The following is a 25851-nucleotide window of genomic DNA, read 5'->3' as shown; positions in this document are numbered from 1 at the left end:
AGCTGTCCACATTTAAATGCATGTATATGCCATGTGTTTCCAAAGATTAATATGCATGCTAAAATATTTCTTTCCTCCTTAAACTTCTAGATGTTGTCTCTGTCTATTTCATTTCACCCATTTTTCTCTCTAAGAATCAAAACGCACCAGCTTCCTCAGCACTGCGCCCTTGCTTCCAGAGCCCACGCACGCCATGCATCCCGGTGATGGGCAGCGTGCTCATTATATTTTAACAAACACATTATTTTACATTCATAATACCGCTATTTTAGTAAACAGAAACTTTGTTTTGATTTTTCTGCTTCACAGAGTGAGGACTTATGATGTGCGTCCCCTTTCAGAACTTCCTCCTGGAGCACCAGGGCTCCCTGAAGCAGGCCCCGTTTTGGCAGAAATTCAGTTCTGTGCAGTGCCAAAAGAAATAGAATAAACAAACACTGCTCCATGCAGCTGGCGAGATCATTTACATATTACTGCACACCAAACATGAAGACCTGAATATGGATTAGCGCTACGGTGATGACACAAATGTCATATAGATAAAGAAAAACAAAATCCAACACATCGTTGTTTATTTTGCCTCTGCTACTGTATGAGAGCTGCTAAGGAAAAGGAAGGGGGGAGGGGGTGGTGGTTGCATTTTGAAAATTGGCCTCCTTTCTGTATTTGAAGTGGGTTCTTCCTAACTAATGCAAGGAAAGAAGGAAGCAGAAAGGCATGAGTCAGTCGGAGCCCTCGCATTCTCCCCCAGTTTGCTTTGTCAGTTAAAAGAGTATTGATGTCATCGTTTTAGATGCGGTGGACTGGTGGTCTTACAAGAGTCTTTTAAAATGCAAAGCTACCTGAATCCCCTTCTAGCCCCTTCTCCTCCTTGATTATCTCAACCTAAAATTGAGCTCTTTAGTTGGGCTGTGGTCCCTGGTAGGGAGCGGTAGGAAGGAAAGGTCCAGTAAAGATGGTCAGGAAGCACACCGCGAGCAGTGGTAGGATGCGCCCAGAGTCCTTAGCTGATGCATTTGGTCCTTATTTCTGCACAGGTAGCTGGTTGCATCCAATTGACTCCTTTTGATCTCAGTGAGATGGGTGTCCTAGGGAAGAGGATATGTGTTGCTGCAACTCCTCTCCCCATCCCTTCCTTGAGGAAAACAAAAGCAGTAAGAAGAGCCAAGAAAGGTGGCATGGGTGAAGATAATCGGGAGGGGCAAGGGATAAAGAGAATATTAGATACTGGGCTCCCCACCATATTAAAATCCTTTACCCCGAAATGATCAGAATAGACTTACATGCAAAAATGCTCTCGAAATGAATTATTTTAGTCGCTTCTAGACCTTTAACCTCCAAGATTAATTGGTGTAGCTACTCCTGCTTAAGGCTAAAAAGGGGTGGGGGCACGGGGAGAAATCAGGACCCGTGTATTCATCTAATCCATTAAAGTTTATTGTAGAATGGTCTTTAAAATTTAGGACAAGGGAATTAGAGATGTTACACCAAGTGAAGAGAAATCACTTTCCCTAGGACCATGAAAAGCCCTCTATTTCCATAGTTACATGCTCAAGAGATGGAACTATGTTGCATCCAGAAAAAGGAGGCAAGGCCCTGTTATAACGATGTGTTGAAGGGCTGTTCAGAATTCAGGGGTGGGGCTCTAGGATTTGACCGCTGACTGACAATTCTTGGGAAGTGACAGATACTTGGGAGATGAGACTTTGTTGAAGGGAAGCGTCTTGGACATATACTTAGGGGCTATGTCATGTGCCCTGCTTTCCCCTTGCTCTCTCTATCACTTGGTCAACACAAGGCAAGCAGTTCTGCTCTATGGTACTCGGTTTTGCTTTGCTGCAGGCCCAGAAACAATGAGATTGGCTGACCATAAAGAAAACCTCTGAAACCGTGAGCCAAAATGAATCTTTCTTCCTTTGATCTTCCCAGTCCTTTGTCAGCGCCACAAAACAAAACAGGACTAACACAATGCACAAGAAAATCCCCTACTTAAGAGGACATTAGACAGTCTTGTGCAAATTTATGAAAATCCCATCCTAAAATTTAAAGGAAACCAGAGACATCAGCAGGTTTACTGCATATCACTTCCAAACCAAACTCCCTAAAATAAGTCCTTGCATTGTACTCATAAAACCAAAAACCAACACACACACACACACACACACACACACACACACACACACACACACACACACACACACTTACCTTTCAATAAATATTGTCTGTTTAAATTACTGAGGTTTTTAAGTCCTTCCCTAATCTGGTTCCATCTAAGGACTGGCAGTCCATCTGTAGCACTCCTTTGAAGCGAACACTAACTGCAGCCATTGTCTCATTAAGGATCCCTGCTCCTTTGGTCCCTGTGGCTCTGTGCCTTCGTTCTTGGTAGATACCCAGTAGCATTTCTAAGTGAATGAATGGACGGGTGGGTGTGGGTTCTATTTTCTTCATCCAAACTTTTTCAAAATTCAGTCATAGATTTTTCTAAAGAATAACTTCAAAATCACTTAGCCCTCAGAGCTTGCTCGCTCTCTCTCTCATTTGATTCTCACATTAGAGGTAGAGTTCTGTAACTTAGTACAATCATTCATTCATTTAACAGATATTCATTGAACCCAGCAAGGTGCTGTCCAGACACGGAACACACAGAAAGCATCTCCCAGTTTCGTAGCTGCCTTTTTAACAGATGCTGTCCTCTCCATCCCAGACAGTTTGGAGGAATTATTGTCTCGTCTGTGTCAGTGCTGTCTTCCTGTCAGAGTATATGGCTTGAAAGGTCATTGGGAGTGAAGATAGTTTACTGCAGGAAAATGGAGGAATGCCCTAGGTACTCACAAGGTATTGCTGGATTATTGGTGGTCTCATTCACTCCTAACCCATAACCCAGTGGAATCAGGAAGAACCACACAGACAAATAGATTAAACATTCAGAATACAGTGCACATTGTGAGCCGACAGTAATAAACTGGCAGCATCATGGCTATGGGAAGAATATATTTTTTATCTCTGTTAAAATCGCTTTAGCTTTGATATCTTGAGCCTATGGGCTTATACCTGTAATGTTGTATGTAATGTCTTTTATACACACACACAAAAAAAACCTTTTCAATTTTGATATTTTAATTTCAACCTCCCATGATTTAAACAAAATATCTTTATCTGATAGTCAGCAACTCAGTCATAAATATGTTTAAAAGTTGTAAACACAATCCAGGAGAAACAACAGACCTAAATATTTGACCTTAGCCAAAAAGAAAATCAGAGTAAGACTAATCTTATAGCAGGAGGGGGCAATTATTTGACACTAGTGGCATTTCCACTTAAATATTTTCTCTCGAATCAGAATTTAATGTGACTCCATGATCAACAGATTGGTACCGAGGCTTAATGCCTGTATTTCTAGACCATGTCTTTTTTCCCCTTTCAAGTCCTAACTCAGAGAAAACGCAAACTTGCATGGGGGGAAGAAGGAAAGAAGTGGTTGTTCACTGCAAAAGGCTACTTACTAGTCCATGTCCTGCCCAGGACTCCTGACCTGTAAAGACTGTCTTAGCTCACGGCTAGGCAATTCAGAACACAAGACAAGCTTCTCACGAGGTAACAAGAGGTTCCTTTGGTTGATGAAAACATGAATGTGTCAGAAGGTGAGAAGAGGAGGCAGTCTTATAAGAACTAAGTGTCGGCTTGGGATACACTTGAAAATAATAGCCCAAGGCAAATTATTAGTAACTTTTTAGACAACTCCATTCATTTGTATTATAAACATATATTGATAAAGTATATTTATATATTCAGCAAATTTACTGAGTTCCAGGTACAAAGTAAAAAGAACAACAAAAAGTTATGACTTGCAGCTGGTGGGTCAGCTATTGTCTGTGATACAATGCAGGGAAGAGGTTCGGTTTTTCCAGGTCAGGAAAGACTTTCCTAAGAGTAGGATGATAGTCAATGTTCGGGGAATAACAAGACTTTTCTGGGAGGGAACTGAGGACTGGATGCACCCTGAAGGCAGAAGGAAGCAGACCTAGGGAGTGCAGAGGGAGTGGTCTGCACTAGAAGGTTTGGCAGCAAGCAGGGGGTCTGGCCTCCAGGGAGAGCAGAGACTGAACTAGAAGCAAACCCGGACAGAAACAGAAGTAATCAGATTAGTACTTTTAAGGATTACACAGGCTTCGGAGTGGAGGGGACACAGGCGATATGAGGAAGGCAGTGCTACGGCTCAGAGCAAGCCCAACTCCTGTGTACTGAATGCTGGCTTTGTGTGCTGGGAATAGCTCGAGTACTCTATGCAAACGAATCTTTGGCTAGAGGTTCATTCAGTTTGGCCTCTGGTGGCGTGGTGCACTCGGAGGACAGGGCTCTTTATACAGTAAGCCCATCAGCTGGATGCCCAGGACGTAGTGAAGAGTGACTGAGGACCCCTTCTTTGCCTTTACACTACTGAAGAGTTGACGGTGTTTTTTTCTTGAGATCTATACTAGAGAGGATCAGTTTGTCAGGAAAGATTAGGGTTTTTCTTTTGAACAGACAAAGTTTGAAATGCCCTGAGGACATCTCTAGAGAGTTGTGGTCCTGACTTTGTGTGTCTGGAGTTCCTGAAGCTATGGGTGGGGTGAGGTTGCCTGGAGAGAAGAATGAGATAAAAAGAGCAACTGGACTTGAAAGGCGGGCGGAGCAGGATGAATAAAGAAAGGGGAGAGATCAATGTGGACCAGAGCGTTCAGACTGAAACTGGGGAGGGAAATGTTTGGAGAGCTTGGCAGGACATTTTTAGAGAAACTATTCTCCTCTAAAATGATGTATTCTAATACAAAAATAATTCTTTTAAACCTAGACAAATGTAAGGAAAGCAATAATATAAAATTTTTGACATAACCCAGTAAACATTTTACTTGATCGCTGACATATAAAACATATTATGACATGTAAATCATATTATACATAAGACATTAAAATTCAGAACTGCCATATGCAGGCATGGCGTAATCAGCAGTGTACACACGTCCTGTCTCTGAACTGTATCAAACTTTCCAGATCATAAAATACTCATGACAAGCGTGAGTCTTAATCATTTTAGATATTCTTAAAAGTCTACTGGAAACATAATTTTAGAACCTCATATTACTTCCACTTTGGACATGGACTTACAGGTCACATGGGGATATTGTCATGGGATTAGCTCAGATTATCTGCAGACAAAGTCTTAAAAAGATAAATATGTTGATGATACTGAGAGTGTTACTTTGCATTTCTTTCCTGGCTTGTTAGGTTAAATGCTCATGCATGGTTTATTTATTATTTACTGATTTGTGACTTGTTTGGTCATATCCTTTGGCAATTTAAAAACATGTATTTAGAACTGGACAGACGTGCTGGTACAAAACATTTCTGCAGTCACAGTGGGATCTATCAGTGGGGGCTTGGGAGGTTGTGGACTTTGATTTCTAAACATGGTGGAATATAGCTTAGATGAGGAGGTAGAACAATCACAATGGGATTTCAGCCATGTAAGCCATACATTCACGCTGAGTAGACTAGAGAGGCCATCACAGTAGACAATCATAGTAGCATGGAAAGGAAGCTAGCCTACCATCAGGATTCTTACAGGAGGAAAAAGACCATTTTCTGGCATCAATTCCTCTAGTCTTCCTATCTTAACTAAACAGGTAGACAACACTGGGAAGCTGACAATAAGTCCAAAAACAAACACACTTAGAAACTACAATCAGTGCTTGAGAATGCATCGTCTCCCTCACCCTTCGTCAAGTCCATCAACAGGGCTCCAGTGTAACAGTGGGTTAGAGCGGGAAGTAATAAAAGATACTTGAGGAAGACTCTTAGGAAATCCTGGAGAGAAGAGCAATGATAAGATGAGAGACAAAGGCAAGAACAGTAAGGAACTTAGAACTCTGAACAAAAGGACCACAGCTGTAGACATACGAGATACAGCTCAACTCCCAGCCAGATTAATATAGACACACGAAGAGCCCATTTAACTTTGTTTTTATTGCTCTACGCATAGTGCCCATCTTTAAAAGACAACTGTAGAAGACATGCTACAAGGTCAGAGTCTAATGAGATAAGCCTCAAAAATAAACTCAATATGACACAGATTTTAGAATTACCAGAAAGTTCTAAGTAACTATGATTAATGTACTAACACCTTCTATGGAGAAATCACTAACATGTATACATGGGGTAAAACTAGTAAGCGAATTTAAATGCTATGAATAAAAACTTAAAACTGTAAGATAAGTCAAGAAAAAATTTAAAGGACTACATTAGACTAGAGACAGCCTTTAAAGGATCAATGAGATTAAATAATAATTTTAAAGTCCCTAACAGAAGCCCAGTGGAAGCAGGAGATGGCTAACTAGTGCTTTCCAGACAGAGAGGTTGGCGTGTTCCAGAATGTTCGGTGGTGATTATGGAGGTAGCTTTGGTGTCAATGACAATTTTGGCCACAGAAGAAACTTTTCATGCCCCTGGTGGCTGTAGTGGTGCCCGTAGCAGTTGTGACATTGAGAATGGCTTTAATGGAGCCAGTGATGATGGAAGCAATCTCAGAGGTGGCGGGAGCTATTATATGGGCAATTACAACATTTGGTTTTCAATTTTTGGGCCTACAAAGAGAGGGCAGTTTGGAGGCAGAGGTCCTGGTCCTTTTGGTGCCGGAGGCCAATATGTGCTAAACCACATAATGTAATGTGCCTATGGTAGAGTCACAAGCAGTAGCTGTGGCAGTGGCACAATTATTGCCAAGAAAAGCTTAACAGAAAAGCAGTGACAAGGAAGCTATAGGTTACATACAACATGCGTACTTACATACGTCAGACCTATGAACTCAGACAAGACACCCGGTGGCAGGGTCTGGCCACTACAAAGAGATGTATACTCATGTGTATGGGCAAAATGTCTCTAGGGCTGTTCTCGAGACCAATTGTACAACAGGTTACTTTAGTTTCTGTTCTGTAGAAAGTGGGAGGTACTCCAACAAAGATTTTCATCCATGGTAGTGACTGTCTCAGGCAACAGTCAGTCAGGGTGCTGAATAAATAGGCCAACTTTGAAAGAAAGACTTGATTGGAGCAAAATGATAAATGCCAAGAGCCAATCCCATGGATTGGCTATGTGCTCACAACTGCTGGAGACACCTTCCACACGGATTCATTCAACCTTACGTAACGGGGATGCAAGCGGTATCCTTTCTGCCTTCCAGAGGAAGACAAGGAGGCGTGCAAAGGAAAGGGGTTGCCACAACAACACAACTAACGGTCAAACTCTCAATCACAGTATTTGTTTGTGATGCTCCTGGAGGTAATCCGTTTCCCTTGAGAAACCCACTCGGCCTATGGAAAGTGCTTCGACTTAACATCATGGGTACTTAACATTCAATTACAATTTAAAATCATTTCTTCCTTCTTCCATTCTTCCCCCCACTCTTGCTTCTCTTCCTCATTCTTCTCTTCCTACTCCTCTCTCCCGTTTCTCTTTCCCTAACCCTCTCTCTCTCTGACCTTAAGTAGAAACAAGAGAGAGGACATGTAGATTTCTGTATGATGCACTTTCATATCTTTAGAGAAAATAATGAGAGATTTATGGAATACAATTATTTATAGGGTAATGCTAGTGAAAGAGCTTTTTTAATATTGGAAGCCTGGGTAGAAATATTCTAAAGAAGGAAGCTGTTTTTGACATGTATAAAGATTTCTTTTAACAACCATCTCTCTTGTAAGCAATTAAGTACAAGTAATTACATAATTACTTGATTATGTAGCAGCAGTAAAATTTTACAGGAGGTTTCTCACTTAAACTCTAGCCTTATAAAAATAATTGCCAGAAGTCAAATTTATTTTCTAAATGCAGTAATTCTTTCTGCATTTAATTTTTGTTCATGGGGGCTGGGGGTGGAATCTAAGTCTATTTTTGTTTAGTGACCAGAGTCAGAGAGATGCGTACTTTATTAGTATATTACCACTTAGGACGGCTCTTCAGGTTACAGTGTGAAAGACAGCTAGGTAAAGCAAAATTCTAAACTGAGGTTGTACTATAAGGAATTTCTTTACTAATAACATTGTAAAATTATTAGTTAGATCAGGGGGTGAGGGCACTATTACCTAAGTAATACAAAATAGCATTAAAAGTTCTTATTTTCAAAACGTCTCACCAGTAATAATACAGCGCAAATGGGAAAGTATTCGGAGAGAAAGAATAAAGAAGACAGCTTTCTATAGTCTCCCCTGGTAAGGAGCCTGAGCAATGCAATGTGTCAGGTTCCTCTCCTATTATTTCATTCTTTCTTTCCTTTCAAAAAGTGAGTGGGCTCATCATTGCAATTTTCCTCAAGTTCTTAGAACTCTAATTAAAATGTGGTAATTGGTTATGTTACCTCAATTACCATGATGCATGGACATTGATGCAAAGTGACACCAATTGAATCCCTCGGGTGTTTTACCCCGGGGCCATCCCATTTATCGTGGCCTTATTAGTTTCAATTATGTGGCTAGATGTGTTGTATACTTTCAAGGCCATTAGATGTGTAAGGTGTTTCTGGACGCAAAGTTCGATTCTCAGTAGAGCTCTGGAGGATCAGAGCGGTAGGAAGAAAACTGTGCATGTGACGATAAAACCTCGACCTTCCACCCACTTAGAACTTGAAGGGGCACTTCCACACAGCAAGGTAGTTCAAAGGACCCTAGATTATTTCTGCTAAATGTTTGGTTGAAAAGCAAGAGTGGTTCGTTTACTATTGGTGATGACTTTACCTAAGAAAATAGTAATAGAACCACCCACGGCTCTCAGAAGAAATTAAAACTGGTAGGAAAATCAATAGTAACGAAAAACTTCTTCCTGCCTTCCATTACTCTTATGTTTTTGTTTTGTTTGGTTTCCAGACAAGTTCTCATCAAGTAGCACAGGCTGGCCTGGAATACACTATATAGCTCAGGCTGGCCTCAAACTCTCCATTTTCCTGTCTTTGCATCTGGAGTGCTAGGATTATAGCTCATGCCACCACACCTGGCAAGACAAGTCTACCTCCTCTTCCTTCCCCCCCCGACTTCCTCCTCTCCCTCCTCCTCCCCCTCTGATTCCCCTCCTCCTCTTCTTCTTTTAAATATTCAGCGGATTTTAATTTCTGAGACTTCATTACACAAATACACTATATTTATAGACTCTCCTACCATCCTTCTCCCTCTTCCCACTCCTCCCGTGCCTTTGCCCCTCTAGAATTCATAACCTTTTCTATGGACAAAAAGTTTGTTGCACTATAGAAAAAGCCTTGGGTCCCTTAGCAAGGCTAAGCAAAGATACAGTAAATATCTTTCAGAGACATATTTTAAGACATCTGTCCTCAGAATGAACATGAAAACAAGGGTAGTCTGAATTTTGGCAGAATAAAGTGTTTCCCAGTGGGAATACTATTGGCATTTGTAGGAAGATCCATATAGGACTGTTCATTCATTCTGTGGTGCTCCATTCAAGGTCAGTATCCTCAATGGTCACCATCAACTCCCAAACATTCTCCTCAAAAATCTTGGAGCAAACCAGGAAGTGGCCAGTGGTCATGATGATGTAGCATCCTGTCAGGCCATTCTGAAATGATACTGGGTCTCCTCCAGGTTTTGTCTTCTGAAATTACATCTTCAGAGAGCTCCAAGTTGTAGAAAATTCTGGCTTTGTTTCTATCATGATTTGGCCTGTTATCTCCAAACAGGTGTACCATTGAATTGGAAAACCAAGAAAGGGATTGTCCACAAAGATCTTCCAAGCATGGAACAAAGATAAGGCAGAAACATTGAAAAAGAAAAAAAAGTCCAAGTGTATTTCATAACTAATTCTGTGATAAACAAGGATCACACTTTGTGTTAAGTGAGCATGGCAACACTAGTCTACCATATCTTGGTTATGTTTATGTAATATAAATTCTTTTAAAAACTGGTTTGTGATTCAGAAGAGTTTTGATACATGTTCTGTATACATTTAAAAATAAAGTTAACTTGTTATTGGAGGACATGCTTACCAATTATGTGTGTTTTGTGTGTGTGTGTGTGTGTGTGTGTGTGTGTGTGTATAAGATTATAACCATGCTTTGATATGTGGACATATAATGAAGGGAATATTACAGTCAATAAAATTCACATATCCATAATCTCAGAGTTTCTTTTGTATATGTGTGTGGTAAGAATGTCTAAAACTTCTTACCTTCTTACCACGTGTCTTGTATGCAAGGCAATATTATCAACTACATCTATCCTTTTATATATTACATCTCCAGATTATTCATTCTATCATAACTGGAACTATGTATTTCTTGTCCCCTGCCCTGGTAACCACCATTCCCCTCTGTTTCTACACTAAGATTCCACATACAAATCAGATTGCCTACCATTTTCCTTTGGTGCCCACTTATTTAACGTCATAGAGTACCCTCTAGAGTTTTCTATGTTGTTGTAAATGTAAATCTTCATATAAAGGATGTAAATATATACTTTAAAATTTTTATTAGATATATTTCTTTATTTACATTTCAAACATTATTCCCTTCCTGGTTTCCTGTCCATAAGTCCCCTTTCCCTCCCCTCCCCCTCCCCCATACAGGTATTCCCCCTATACATCCCTCTTATTGCCCCCCATATTCCTCTGCACTGGGGTTCCAACCTTGACAGGACCAAGGGCTTCCCTTCCCCTGGTTCCTCTGCTACATATGCAGTTGGAGCCCTGGGTCAGTCCGTGTATAGTCTTTCGGTAGTGGTTTAGTCCCTGGAAGCTCTGGTTGGTTGGCATTGTTGTTTTTATGGGGTTGCCAGCTCCTTCAACTCTTTCGATCCTTCCTCTAATTCCCCCCAAGGGGGTCCTATTCTCAGTTCGGTGGTTTGCTGCTAGCATTGACCTCTGTATTGGACATGCTCTGGATGTGTTTCTCCGGAGAGATCTATATCCAGTCCCTTTGAGCATGCATTTTCTAGCGTCATCAATCCTATCTAGTTTTGGTGGCTGCATGTATATGGGCCACATGTGGGTCAGGTTCTGAATGGCCATTCCTTGAGTCACTGCTCTAAACTCTGCTTCCATATCCCCTCCTATGGATATTTTCCCCCCCTTTTAAGGAGTGGGAGCATCCGCATTTTGGTCATCCTTCTTGAGCTTCCTATGGTCTGTGGGCTGCATCTTGGGTAATTTGAGTTTTTTGGCTAATATCCATTTATCAATGAGTGCATACCAAGTGATTATCGAATGGCCAAAAAGCAGCTAAAGAAATGTTCAACATCCTTAGTCATCAGGGAAATGCAAATCAAAACAACCCTGAGATTCCACCTCACACTACTCAGAATGGCTAAGATCAAAAACTCAGGTGACAGCAGATGCTGGCGAGGATGTGGAGAAAGAGGACCACTCCTCCATTGTTGGTGGGATTGCAGACTGGTACAACCATTCTGAAAATCAGTCTGGATGTTCCTCAGAAAATTGGACATTGAACTGCCTGAGGACCCAGCTATACCTCTCTTGGGCATATGCCCAAAAGATGACCCAACATATAAAAAAGACACGTGCTCCACTATGTTCATCGCAGCCTTATTTATAATAGCCAGAAACTGGAAAGAACCCAGATGCCCTTCAACAGAGGAATGGATACAGAAAATGTGGTTCATCTACACAATGGAGTACTACTCAGCTATCAAAAACAATGACTTCATGAAATTCATAGGCAAATGGAATGAACTAGAAAATATTCTGAGTGAGGTTACTCAATCACAGAAAAACATGCTTGGTATGCATTCATTTGTAAAGGGATGAATATAAACATCATAATTTTCCTTCACCAGCAATCATCTCAGTTTCCACACCTTGACTATGGTGGATGATGTTGTGAAGATCATGGGTATACTGACTCCTTAATGAGGGGATGGCACATACCCAGAACAGAGGTTGTGGGCTCAACAGTAATCCATTTTCAAACACTTCAAGGACTTCTATATCCTATCTCATAGGTGCAGCCATTAACCTTCCTGCCAGTGAGGAACAGGATCAGCCTTTGTCTATGCCATCTTGCCATTTTCCTAAGACCTGGAGTGTTCAGTTGGGTCATGCTGTCTCCAGCTATCATTCATGTCTTCTCACATTCATACTGGTTTTCTGCTCTATCCGATATTAAGACAAACTGTTGGAAACCCTATTTGATGTTCTGCCTTCTTTGCCTCTTCCCAGTAATGTAGGTTTTCTGTGTGGTATATTTGTAAGCTGTCCTAGACATTAGACACCTAGAAACGTCTGGTGCTTGTGGTAAACTGGAACTCCCATGGTGAAGACATTGCCCTTCTTTATCCACTGTGATTTCGCTGCTCTGAAATCCACTTCACTTAATATTAGTATACTCACGCCACATCACTGGGTAGGCAATGTGTAGTTGGGTTTACCCAATTTGACAATTGCTTTCTTTTAAGTAGTTTTCAGTCTGTTTCATTCACTAGGATTATTGATGTAGCCACTTTAAATCTTCATCTTGCCTTTAAAAAAACCTTATTACATCTGTTTCTTATTTTCTTTTTCTTCTTTAAATGGGGATTTAAAAAAATGATCCTGCTTCCTTTCTTTTTTGTGTCTTGCTCTAGCTTTCCGTTTTGCTGTGTTTTTAAGGTGTAGCAGCCACATTCCCATTTGATCTTATCTCGGGCTCCCTTTAAAGGATGCTCCAGTTCCTCACATAAAATAAAAATGGTACAAAGCGCCCTGGCAGTTCTGCTTCCTGGCCTTTGTGATACTGTTGTTGTACATTTTATCCTCCGTGCTATAAATCGTAGCATGCGCTGCTATTATCTTGATTTAAACAGTCTATTAACACTTAAAGAGATTGAAATAATAGGGAAAGCGCTTCTCATTTACTCACAGTTATCATTTCCATGTTCTTTATTCCCCTGTGCGCATCCAGGTTTCTATTGGATGTAAGTTTTGCTTGGCTGATGGCTTCCCCTTAACATTTCTAGAAGTATAAGTACGCTGGCAATGACTGCTTTCCCCACGGATATTTAGAACTTATGTTTCTTTTCCTTTCTGGATGTCACTTGCTCTGTTAGGAAAGTCTAGGTTATTTTCTTACATTGCTGCTTCACCTCCATCTCCACCTTTTCCGTCTCCTGACATCCATTGATGTCACTGTCATCCTCCTGACAAAAAGCTGGCAGTCACTCTCCTTGAACACACCCCTCACTCCTCCTCTAGATACTGTCCCAGCACTGGTTCTTATCAACCTGATCATGTCTGCCTGTAACCAGGAAAAAACCATGGTTAGAGAGTACAGCTTGGAAAGCAGGGGAGTCATGGCAGTAGGAGCACGAGGTGGATGATCCCATTGTGCCCAACGCCAAGAAGCACAGAGCAATGCTAGTGCTCAGCTCACTTTATTCCAGCCTAGAGAATGGTTCCACCCACAGAGGATAGGTCTTCCCACCTCAGTTAACCTAATCAAGATGGCTTCCTATGAATACGTTCAGAGGCCCAGTGGTGCTGGGGCACTCCTTTAATCCCAGAACTTGGGGGGTAGAGGCAGGCAGATCTCTGGGTTAAAAGCCAGCCTGGTCTACAGATTAAGTTCCAGAACAGCCAGGACTACATTCAGAAACCCTGTCTTGGAAAACAAAAGGCTGCCCAGAGACTCATCTCCAGGGTGATTGCATTGTCAGCCTGGGCCACCCACCACCTTTCCACTCCCTTCCTGGGAGTGACGTTCAGCCTATTTTACTGTAAAGATTCTCATTTACTACCTTCATCATTCCGAATCACCCAACTGGGAGAGGCTCTTCCTCGCCTCTCTGGCAGCTAAGCTTCCGAGAAGCAGCCTGCCTTTCCCATGGATGTAGGTAAAACTATCCAGAGCATGGGGAGATGCCTTGGCAGGTAAGATGCTTTTTGTGTAAGCGACAGGACCCGAGTTCAGATCCCCAGCACACACGGAAAATGAGGTGTGCCTCTAACTCCAGTGCTGTGAGGAGTGGAAGGAGAAGGGGTCCTTAGGCCTTGCTGGTAGTCAGCTTAGCTACAGACTCTGTGAGATCCTGTATCAAGGGCATAAGAGTGACAGAATAGGACATGTCCTTCTCTGGCCTCCCCAGGGGAGCATGCTCATTGGCATATACACATGCCTATGCACAAACCCTCCTATATCACACTCAAAGGCACTTGTGGCTACCCTTTCATACCCCACACACAAGCAAATACCTATTTCCTACATATAGTGAGTATAGCCCAATCCAGTGTTCCTAATAATGATTCAAATAAATCCTGAAAGACACTTATTTGTCTTTGCTCAACCAGTTGAATATTCTAAAATGCCACTGGTGCTTAATTAAGTCATATTATCATCATTGCAAAGTAGAGGAAAGGATAACAACCTCTTTCGCCTTTACAAACATTATCAGAAGAGGAAGGGGGAGGGAGGGGGAGGGAGGGAGGGAGGGAGGGAGGGAGAGGGAGGGAGGAGGCAGGTGGGCAGGGAAGAGAGATGTTAGTTAAACAGTCTCACAATGAGAACATCACTTCAAGAAAATGCATCGCGTCATGTTGACTCTGGTTACTGATAATAACTTGGAAGACTTAAGAAATTCAACTTCAGCTAAGATCAATTGAACAGAACCATCGAGACAAATTATCTCCTAGACTCAGCATAGCCGCAAAGGCAGAAGGGGAGGATGGGTAGGTCAAATGATTTGCTGTCTTCCCACCCCAAGTCCTCAACATAAAGCATACAGAAAATAAATCCTATGGCTTTGTTAAGAACGGAATTTGGATGTGAAACTATTTTCAATGACAAGATTTTTATATTGCTTTCCCTCCTTTTCAGTCTGACTTTCCATGTCAAGATGAAATACACACACACACACACACACACACACACACACACATCACCCCACTATATATGTATTTCATTTATGTAAGTCAAATGTGAAAATTGGCCCTACAACTAATAAACACGATGTCAAGGTCATTTCAGAAAAATATCCTTTTTAATGACTATTTTTCCTAAGAATGTGCAGGCTTTCAGAGAAAACGTGTATTCTATATTATAATAGAACAACTCCTACTTTTACATGTTGCTTTCTCTCAGTAACTGCTTAAGCCTGCACTCTCAAGTCTGGCAAATTGTTAATGGGAATCGCCACCCCCTACTATGAAGGCTGCGTTAAACTCTAGGAAGAAACTTGACAGCTCTCAGTAATCTATCAGCAGACACTCGAAGCAGGACCGGTGGGGACAGGTGTGCAGATGGTGTCGTCTCCTCATTAAAGGGAAAGATAAACAATAGATATTCAGCAATGGAACTGCTCACAAAATATACACACGGCTCCGTACACTCAGGGCATTAAGATACCTCCTACCAAAATACCCTTGGAGAATCGCGTGCTTCATGAATATGTTTGATGAAGGAATAAATAAAAGAATTTCTTGTCTTAGTGGTAAGATTTGCTCTTTTGACTCTTTTCTTTTTTTTTTTTTTTTTTTTTTGGTTTTTTTTTTCGGAGCTGGGGACCGAACCCAGGGCCTTGTGCTTCCTAGGTAAGCGCTCTACCGCTGAGCTAAATCCCCAGCCCCGACTCTTTTCAAAGACAATGAGATACGTGAAAATGCATGGCAGTGAAGTGAACAACTGTGCTACAGCGAACGGAGCTTTGGGTTAGTGCACAGCCACCCCTCGAGTTTGCGAGGAAGCGCATATGATGGATGTATTGCCTGAACCCCAAGAGAGCTGATTCTGCTGGGAGAAGACACTCACGGATTCCTTCCCCATCTTCTTTTGTAACCGTGTTTGCCACTGGACAGCTTGCATGACGATGGCCTCCCACCGCCTCTCGAGGTTTACAATGATCAGCTGCATGGGCTGGTGATCCGCGTTCAGGTTGCACGTGTCCCGGTCATCCAGAAGGTGCTGGCACAACCTCAGAATGGAGGCCACTCCTCGACGCCGCTGCTTGATCTCACGACAGAGCGACTGCAATGCAGAAAGAGACTGGTTTGTGGAGGTCATAGGACTGACTTTCTGATACCGTGAGGTGATTATTTCCACCTTAATTTTACACTGCAGAAATATGCTCAGCTCCTAACACTAGGAAAACAAGGAAGGACCTACAGTTTTCTTGAGATTGGTGGCTTACAGTGCATATCTGATGAATGCTGGAGATTTTAGGGACTTCTGAGTCCTCGTCCCCTTCCCCCTGATTTATCTTTCCAGACTAGAGATCTTGCCTTGATGCCGTGGTCTTAACAGTTTCTCACATGGTTTAAAAAAAAAAATCATTTAGGTTCTATGAATTCCAGTCAAACAAACTGAAGGGTGTTGTTCCAAGGTCAAAGGAAACACAACAAGAAGTAGAAAATCAGCCCCCCCAAATGTAGTCATTCTTCTACATCTAAGATTCTTTGGAGGGAAAAAGTTCAGTATTTCATTGGCAAAAATAAATAATACTGCAAAGAATCTTCATACGTAAACTCTATTATCTAGAAAACAAAACAAAACAAAACAAAACAAAACAAAAAAAAAACCAGCGGGCAATATTTCTCTCCCAATGCTTGATTAACAAAGCAATAGTGTTCTTAAAACAGAAATCAAGATACTGGATTATGACTGCACAGTTAGCTGTTTGCTGTTTCTTTTAATAGACACTCACACTATTTAAAAAGGATATGCATGCATCAAAATAGCATTCTGCCCCCCAGAAGCATTTGTATTGCTGCACTGACCGTAAGCTGAACAATTGAAGCAAAATAGTGGGTACACATGTCTAAAAATATTATATCCTTTCCTTGCCTACGGATAGTGTGTAAGTGATATTCTAATTCAAAGCCTTCAGGAGAAATGATGATTATACCCAAACTCGCTGAATTACTAATCTCCCTCTACTGCCACGATTGGACTGTTCTAACAGTTAACAGATTGCTTATTAATCAACAAGGGTAAACAAGACAATGCAATTTCATTTAGTGTGAGGGTTTTAATGCCTGAAAGTATTTGTGCTTAAAATGTTAATCTAGATAAGGCTTCATTAGAAGAAGTCTTAAAATGATTAAGTGCTGTTCACTGAATTGTGTGCGAGCAGGAGTAGTCGATCAGCAGGTGGACATTTGATACAGATGTTCCACTTACGGTTATAATGCATGCTATATCCATTTAAATGACCCTAACTCAGTAATAGCTGGAATTCTATTATTTCTGTAATGAGAGAACCTGTACCTTTAATATTTCTGAATTTTAAATAAGGTGAATGACAAATTCCCAAACCCCTGTTTATGGCAAAATATGACTAGGAATTTTATTATTCACATCTTACCAGTGCAGCTGCTTCAGTTGGGTTTCCTGAACTACTCCTTATTTATTTTCCTAGGGCGCGTTACTATTTTCCTATATAACTCCTGATACCACCTCGGGTCTGACAAATTCCTTTACCAGTGCTATTCACCAGTTCGGTGCTGAGGAGAGGAAACCCCTCCACAAGCAAAGATAAACTCGGAGCCTAGGAAAGCAATAATACTGTTTCCCTCTCCTCCGGCAGCTCTCCCAACTACTCCCTCCCCCCTCCAACTACTCCCTCAGCCCCAGACCCACCCCACCATGAAGCACACACACATGTGCGCACACTCACTTCAACTTTCTGTCTTACGGACAGCTGTTAACTCATCTACACGATGAAGTCTACCCGATACCATTATTTTTTTTTTTGCTCAATATTGAATAATAAAAGAAAATAGCATGATTATAGCCAATTGAAATTGGTTCAAATGAGTCCTACAGATGTGAATATTAATGACTTGGGGGTTTGATCCATGGATGTTTTTTAAAAAAGGGATTTAAAAAAAAGGAGATGTTTTTATGAAATTGGATTCTGCAAACCTTAGAATATAAATAAATATAATATAAATAAAGTAACAATAAATATAATAAACTGTAGATCTATAAGCCAAAAAAAGGTCTCATAAGTTTTAGTTGAAGGAAAAACTCACAATGAATGGCATTAAACGTGTGCATGGTGTTAGCTCAAGTCTCGTGTGCAAAGCAGCTCAGATAGGTTTCGTGCACCTCCCAAAGACCTCAATATGGTATTTGAGGATGTAATAAATTGTCATGAAGACTACTGACCATGATGTTCTGACCATGTCGAGAACATATTGAATATCTACAAATCTAGTGAAGCCACATCTACATCTTAATGCAAGCAAATTATAATAAACACATTTCCCTCAAAACTACAAAAGCAAGGGCGAGGAGAGGAGCCAGACGCTTTGCTTTGCAAGATCCAAATCCTGAGTTCAAATCCCTACCATCCAGTTATAAGTAAGGCATGGCTACATGGACCTGTAACTACCTTTGCACGCACGCACGCACGCACGCACGCACGCACGCACGCAAACACTGGAATGTAGAGACAGGGAGTTTCTGACAGGCAGCTCACTTGTCAGCCAGCCTAGCTGAAGCAGCATTTGGGTTCCCAGAGAGAGAACTTGCCTCAAGGAATTAGGGCAGAGAGCCTGATGTCCTCTTCTGACTTTCATGTTGATGTGCACTCTCAACACACACACACACACACACACACACACACGCCACAGCCGACATACAAGTAATGTTCTAAAATTTTAAACTACAAAATCAGGTAGTGTTAACATTTACAATCTGATTTTTTTCACTTTCAGAATTCTGTAGTTTTCACTTTAAATATCTAAAGGGTTTAATGTACATTGTAGATTAGAATTTTTTTCTGTGTGAACTGTTCAAAAAGAGAAGGAAAATAGAGACTTTTTATACCTAACATTTTTTTCATTATTCCTTTATACCTAGACACAGTTGATAACATTCCCCTACATAAATGTGTTACCCTGACAACCATCAAAATGTATTTATTTATAATTCACACATACTAAATAAAATCAGTAGTTTGTTGGCAACATTCTTTAGAATCCTTACTCTACATTTTTTTCTAACTTGAGATACACATTCTCCATATGTACTGAGAAATGTTAAATATAACTAATGGGGACAAATGATTATTATTATCTTTTGCCTTGGCTTTTAAAGAAATATACTTTGAAAACAGAAAGTATAGCTAAGTAATTAAGGCACAAAACAAGACAAGCATTCTTCTAAGACCTCCTCAAACCTGTAATGTATATTCCACTTTCTGAGCCTCAAAATGGAGGAGGGCACAGTGGCCAAGTCACTACTCCTTCTGTCAAGGACTTGAGAGTCTAGTAGAGATAAAGTACATAAGTAAGTATGATTCTGTGTGTGTGTGTGTGTGTGTGTGTGTGTGTGTGTGAGAGAGAGAGAGAGAGAGAGAGAGAGACAGAGACAGAGATACAGAGACACAAAGACAGACACAGACAGACTGACAGAGATAGAGTGAGAGACACACACGCACATGGTGGGGGGCAGACGGACAGAAAGACAGACACAAAGTGAAGTGTGTGCAAGCAGGTTGCTACTGGGAGTTCATGCACCTTTAAGGAAATGGCAGGAACCAGGCGGTCCGAGAGGAGTGATGGCAGTGATGGGGAAGAGGGCCCCGAGACCTGTTAGAGTGGAACGCAAGCGAGCAGCCTCAGATGGTAAGGAGTGCTTACTGTGTTAGGGGGGATAAAGTGATTCATAGCTCAGGAAGGTGAGAGGCCACAGGACCATGAGGAGGACTTGTCAGTGCTGCAATTTCCCCAACTCTGAAGCACGTTCTAATGAGGTCACACAGCCTCACCGCCTTCGTGAAGATTAGAGTAAGAAGAGGCCAGGAAAGCAGCTTTGAAAAGTGATTTCCAATATGTCTGACAAAGAGATTCCAAACGTTTTACTCTTGCACCAACCCATCCTCATCGGTACCTTACTGTCGCCTCTCAGCAGGACTGTCCGGTTACAGACTGGTAAGCTGCTCTCAAATTCCTATCTCTCTTCTTTATTTTTGCAAAATTTCCACCAAGTTTTGTATTGTTTCTAAAAAGGTATATTTGCAGTAAACATGAAAAGCCAAAATAATAATTAATAATAAGAAGAATAAGAAGAATAACAATCAGACTTTTGTGATTTAAGGCTGAGAAGTAACCCCCTTTTCCTTAAGAGGGCCAGATGAAGGAGTTTGTTTTGGGCCACATTATAAGGAAGTTATAACTAAGCGAATGGCAGCTTTCCTCTTATTCACCAACTGCCGATCTGATTTTCAACTCACCAATGGCGGTACACAAGATTTTTGGAGGAAATGCTTGCTTTTTTATATCTTCTGAGTTAACCAACTTTTCATGTCAAAATCACTAATATCAGTGAGCCAAATAATAGTTTATTAAAACAACAACAACAAAAACAAAACCTTTTCCTTCTGCGGTGCTGGGAATTGAACCCAGAGCCTCGCAGACGGTAAGCAGCACTCTATTACCATTCTCCACCAGGCCTACACCGACATTCTTCTTCATTGGCTCTAGACTCTTAGCAGCCTTGGAGGGAAGGGGCTCCCAACGCTCCATTCTCACTGTGTTAAACATTTGCTTAAATGAAAACATATCACATAAAAAGAAACATTTATTTACTTGTGTACCCCTTCTTGATGTCAGACAAGTATTCTCTATCCCACGAAATGCAAATGGATGAAAACAAGCATACACTGGAAGATCAAGTACTGTGACAAGGAACTCTTATATTAAAATGTAGGCTCACTAAGGAAATGAGAGAAAGGAGAAGAAAAAGAGAGTCTAAAAGGTACCCAGACTAAGTGTAGTGAACACAGAGAAGCAAATGCCACTGGGGGAACCTAAAGAATGTCATCTCCGGTGTTGCTCACGTAAATTTTTGTTCAGTGTGTTAATGCTACTAGTTAGGCCAACATGAGGTACGTACTGGGATGCTAGATCATTGGTTAGAGCAAAGAGCTATGAAGCAGTCAGCGCTGTTTATAAAGGCAGACATTACTTTGCCTTCTCTACTGACCAACAGTGTAACAAAATGTGGTCTGTTTTGTATGTGACACGCTCAGGAGTGAGGGAATGATCTGCATATATGACATGTGGCTGCCTTCAGCCCAGTGTGAATGAAGTAACAGAATGGTAAAACGACAGCCATACACAGGCAGGTTAAATGGCTCCCAGGAGAGAAGATCCCCTTTTGACAATTTCCTTTACTTCTGCCTGTGTTATTTTTTTAGGTTTTGGGTCCCATACATGTTACCATTTTGACTTCACGGGGTGGTAATTTTCCTCCTATTTGCTCTATGTAGTGTTTTCTGGAACAGAAGTTTTCAGAGTGTGATCCCCAGATCCAGGAGCATTTGCCTCATGCAGGAACTTAGAAGCGCAAGTTCTTCCCTGCACACAATCCCTAATAGTCAGGAGGGTGAGGCAAGGGAGAGTAGGTTTAGGGTCAGCCTCAATAAATAATAAATTGCAGTGTAGCTGGGACTCCAGGGTTAGGCTGCACCTCGTGGATGGAAATCAAACAAAGCTAGCATCTCAAGGGAAAAAAATAAAATGAAACTAGCCTGCGGATTCTTTGCTGTCATCCACGTGCTTATGAACCTGGGATTCTGGGGAGAGGTTCAGCGAGTGTCAGTTTAACAAAGCCCTACAACCGGCTGCAGCCTAGAATTTGAAAATACTATTATACACAAAACATATTAAACTTTACAAATTAGAGACGCCTCGTGAGAAGGTTATTTTTAGAACTGTAAGTGCTAAATTCCGATTTAAACCTACAGCAGTGATCTCGGCTGCAGAAGGGGCTTTTGGCTGCTTGATTCTAGATCATTATCAGGGAGCCAAGTTTGGCAAAGGCTGTGTGAGTGACTCTATTACAGCAGCAAGCGCTTGATGGGTGTCAGTTATGTGCCAAGCACTGTACTGTCCATTAGAGGATTAACATTGGAGGATGCCAGGTGTGTAACAAGATGCACTTCCTCCTGGGAGCTTATAATAGCTTATGATGTGGCTGGTTCTTCAAAGGAAGGGATATAAGTACAAGGCAAAGGTTTCTGATAATGCCTAATGCGTCAAGACATTGTAAGGGCGGTGAGGCCGTGACTCCTGTGTACTGTCTCATCACTCAATGCTGGCATTTGGCCTGGGGAACAAGAAAGATCACCATTGGCTGGAAGAGACCGACTAGGATTCACAGGACTAGGATGAAGCTTCTGAATGTTGGAAGGTGAAGGAGAGGTTTAGCATTAGAGAGGAAAAGTTGAGAATCACAGTTTTTAAAATCTAGGAGTTAATGAATGGTATGATGATGATGATAATTACTAAGTTTTCAAGCCACCCACCCATCGGTGAACTTCTGGAGCACCTCTGTGTGCCAAGCACTTTTCTCAGTGATACATACAGCAGTGTGCAAGGTGCCCACGTTTGCATTCTAATTTTCTGTTTAATTCTAATTTACATTCTAATTTTCTGTGTGTGGACGGAAGAGGCTAGAAATAGATACAAACACAAAATTATCACGTGACAAGAACTGTAGAAGAAAATAGGTGATACTTTAGATTGGATCATCAATAAAGCTTCTCCAAGGAGAAGACATCTTGTAATAAGTTCAGATATAAAAACAAAATATAATTTAATGTTCTGATGTTGCAAGTCTTGAGATAATGTCTCAATCAAGAATCCTTTTATGCCATGAAAGACTTATTTGGTGGCTGGTGTGATGGCTTAGCAGCCATCTCTGGCAAAAGCCTGATGATTTATATTAAATTCTGGAACCCTTGGTGAAAACAGAGAACCCACTCCCAAAGCCTTCCTCTGACATTCACATCCAGGCCTTGGCATAAGCCTACCCCACCCCCAACACATGCACACCATAAACAGACATCCACTAACAATAACAAATAAAAACATTAAAAGACTTGTTTTTATGATTAAGTAGAAAGTTTAAAGCTTCGGTTTGTACAACCCTGGGTCAGTGAAAGACCAATATACTCCTAAGTGCAAAGTTGGTGCAGTTTGTATCTCTAAGGTAAGGGTTAAAAGGTCTTCTGGGATGGGCTTACTGACACAGACCTACAGACGTCATTTGACAGATCAGACACTTTCTCTAGGATAAAAATAATGCAGTGTGACTTTAGAAATGCTGTAACATATCAAGCAAAAAGCATACAGAGAAGCCTGGATCTGAAAGAAGAGTTTGGACAAATATGGAAAGAGGACACTGTTAGTTGGACATGATTGTTGCAGTGGTGCCATTCTCATGTGTCTTACGGAATTGTCACATTCAACTCTGGCGCATCAGAGAAAATGGAAGGCTTGACATACGTATGGTAATTCCATACTGCACCAAAGGTAATCCTGCTATCCATACATATCTGCATAAAAACAAAATAAAAACAATGCTATATTCTCTTCAACTGTTTATCAATATACATTTGAACATAAAATAATAATCATTAGGGGTTTTTGTCAATTGTTCAAGTACTTTTCTTTACAGTATTTTATGGGTTCTTTTCCCTAATCCCATACAGTACTGACTAATTTTTGTGTGCATTTTTAATTTCTCTCTCTCTCTCTCTCTCTCTCTCTTCTCTCTCTCTCTCTCTCTCTCTCCCCTATTTTATATGTGTGGAGGTCTAAGAACAACTTTCACGAGTCAGTTTTTCCTTCCAATACATCTGTTAAGGGGCTCAGACTCAGATCCCTGGACTTGACAATAAGCACTTTCACTCAACTAAGTGGAACTGAAAACTGATTCAGGAAAAACACTGACATTTAAGCAGAAAGCTTGAATAGCTTGTAAGATCACTACATTTCCCTAGGCAGAGTGGCTACAAGCGTAAAGCTATTGTTACGAGAGCCAACAACCTCAACCTTTTAGAAGTCCAATCTTTTTCTCATTTGGAAGTCTTAAAACTTATAAAAATATGTGAAATATACCATATTTGAATCTAGGATTGTTTTGATAGCATAGATGGAAAAATACACATTATTAATTAAACAAATACATATATGAAACATTTATTGTAATGGACATTGTTTTGGGTGTCTGAGATTCACCAGTGAACCATGTAGACAAATCCTTCTTGAACTTCATATTCCATTTCATAATGGAAGTACTTCCTTTTCTGAGAAAGATGTACATTACACAAAGGATAAAGAAGAGACTAAACAAAGATAGAAAATGTCCTTTAGCTAAATGATTATCAACATTTATAAAAGGTCGATAGTTCTTTGAATCATGACAGCTCCATCCTGGCCAAATGTCTGCAAATGAGAATTTACATCCTAGAAGTATAAATAATTATTCAAAGTAATTATTCAAAGTAGGCAAAATTTAAAGCATTGCAAATGACATGGGACTGATGATTTACATATTTTAAATAAAATAAAATAATAAAATAAATGTCGCCTGGGTGCTTTAACTGATTCCAAATTTCTAAAACAATGTTAGCCAATATGGAGCGCCAAGCTCAGTTGCAAACTCCGGGACTCAATCTATACTGAAGCTAAATATTCTATAAGCATGCAGCGGAGTGCAAAAAATAGCAATTGAAAAATGACATGATTAAATGGCACGACATGCAATCATTTGCTCTCAATTATATCAATGTATCTTCTTCACTTCTAGGAGGCAGGCAGAAATATTGTTTTTTAAATGCCTCTATTAAATTGGTCACCAATAATAAAATAGATGAGAGTCCTAATAAGCTCATTTACATAACATACATCACACACCACAAAACTCTTCTCACCAAACAGTTCTCCTCGTAGATTTGTCTTCTGCTTGTCACAAGTCTTTGCTACATTAGCAGATTTTAAAAGCATAATACTGCCTTCAGGACCATTTGTAGAAAAATGTTTATGAAACTTTTCTAGTTAACCCTTGGCAGGATCCTTATTGCTAATTATGGAAAAGGTATTGATATAATATCTTGGCTGTCACATTCAATTATGGTGATGGAAGGAGCAGAGTCTTGGTCTGACATTTTGGAAATATCATCTAATTGCAAGTCAGAAACAGAGAATGACAGTTTTAAGTAGATTATAACTCCTTTCAAAATAGCAAAGTGGTTTGTTTAATATAAAAGACAGATTTTAAAAATAGTACTAAAGTCTCCTGAATTAGCTCACCGAGCACATCTCTGCCAGCTCTGTGGAGAGGAGCTGGGTGGCATGCCCAAGGAGTGTTGAAATTGTGTATGATAATTTAAGATTCAGGCGCCGATCTGTGTCTTAGGACCATATAAAATAAAAGTATTTCCAGTAACTACTTTTATTTTTAAGAAAACCCATCTCCCCTCTGTTCTTTCACCTACCCAATAGAAAAGCCAGTGGGTAGCCTTCTCTCCAGGGCCCGGCTTTTTAACCCGAAAATGGTCCCAAGTGGTCCCATTGCTATCTAGTATGGTTACTAATCAATCTGAATCACTAAGGGGTATGAATATTACTGTAACTTCCTGGAAACCCTTAGATGGGTGGTATTACTAAGTCTTTAACAAATATGACAAATATGCACAGTTATGTTTAATAAATCATATTTTCATTTGTTACAAAACATATTAATTTTAGTTAGAAGGGACCATCTTTATTCATCTTAATGTTTCAGTTATAGATCAAAATAATTCAAGCACTCCCCAAAATATTCACCCTCACTGTGCTATACCAAAAACACTGCTGTTCTCCCTATGTAGCATTCTTTAATTTCTTTGTTACTTTCTTTACACTAGGTTAAGTACTTTTTAAATATGTTTGTTTTTGGAATAAAATTCAGTAGTTGTGTATTTAGTTCATATTCACATGTAATTAGTAATATGTTATAAACCTCCTTTTCTAAATTAAAAACACTATTAAAATTCTAGACATACAAAACAATATGAAGATTAAGTTACTCTGAAGGAAACTGTAATAGCTTACAGATTG

The 25851-nt window shown here is 40.5% G+C and overlaps 1 protein-coding gene across 2 annotated transcripts in view; it reads right to left on the bottom strand.

The window, feature by feature from the left end:
- The window catches only part of Akap6 (A-kinase anchoring protein 6), a 391635-nt gene that overhangs the window by 27364 nt on the left and 338420 nt on the right, over window positions 1-25851 (bottom strand). For both annotated transcript variants that reach the window (XM_032907724.1, XM_032907725.1), the window contains exon 12: window positions 15767-15982. In XM_032907724.1, coding sequence (XP_032763615.1) covers window positions 15767-15982 — 216 coding nt within the window. The remainder of the gene's footprint in view (window positions 1-15766; window positions 15983-25851) is intronic.

The sequence above is a fragment of the Rattus rattus genome, chromosome 7 (genome assembly GCF_011064425.1).
Source record: "Rattus rattus isolate New Zealand chromosome 7, Rrattus_CSIRO_v1, whole genome shotgun sequence".
NCBI lineage: Eukaryota > Metazoa > Chordata > Mammalia > Rodentia > Muridae > Rattus > Rattus rattus.
The sequence above is the reverse complement of the archived record's forward strand: the minus strand, read 5'-3'. Positions and strand labels throughout refer to the sequence as shown.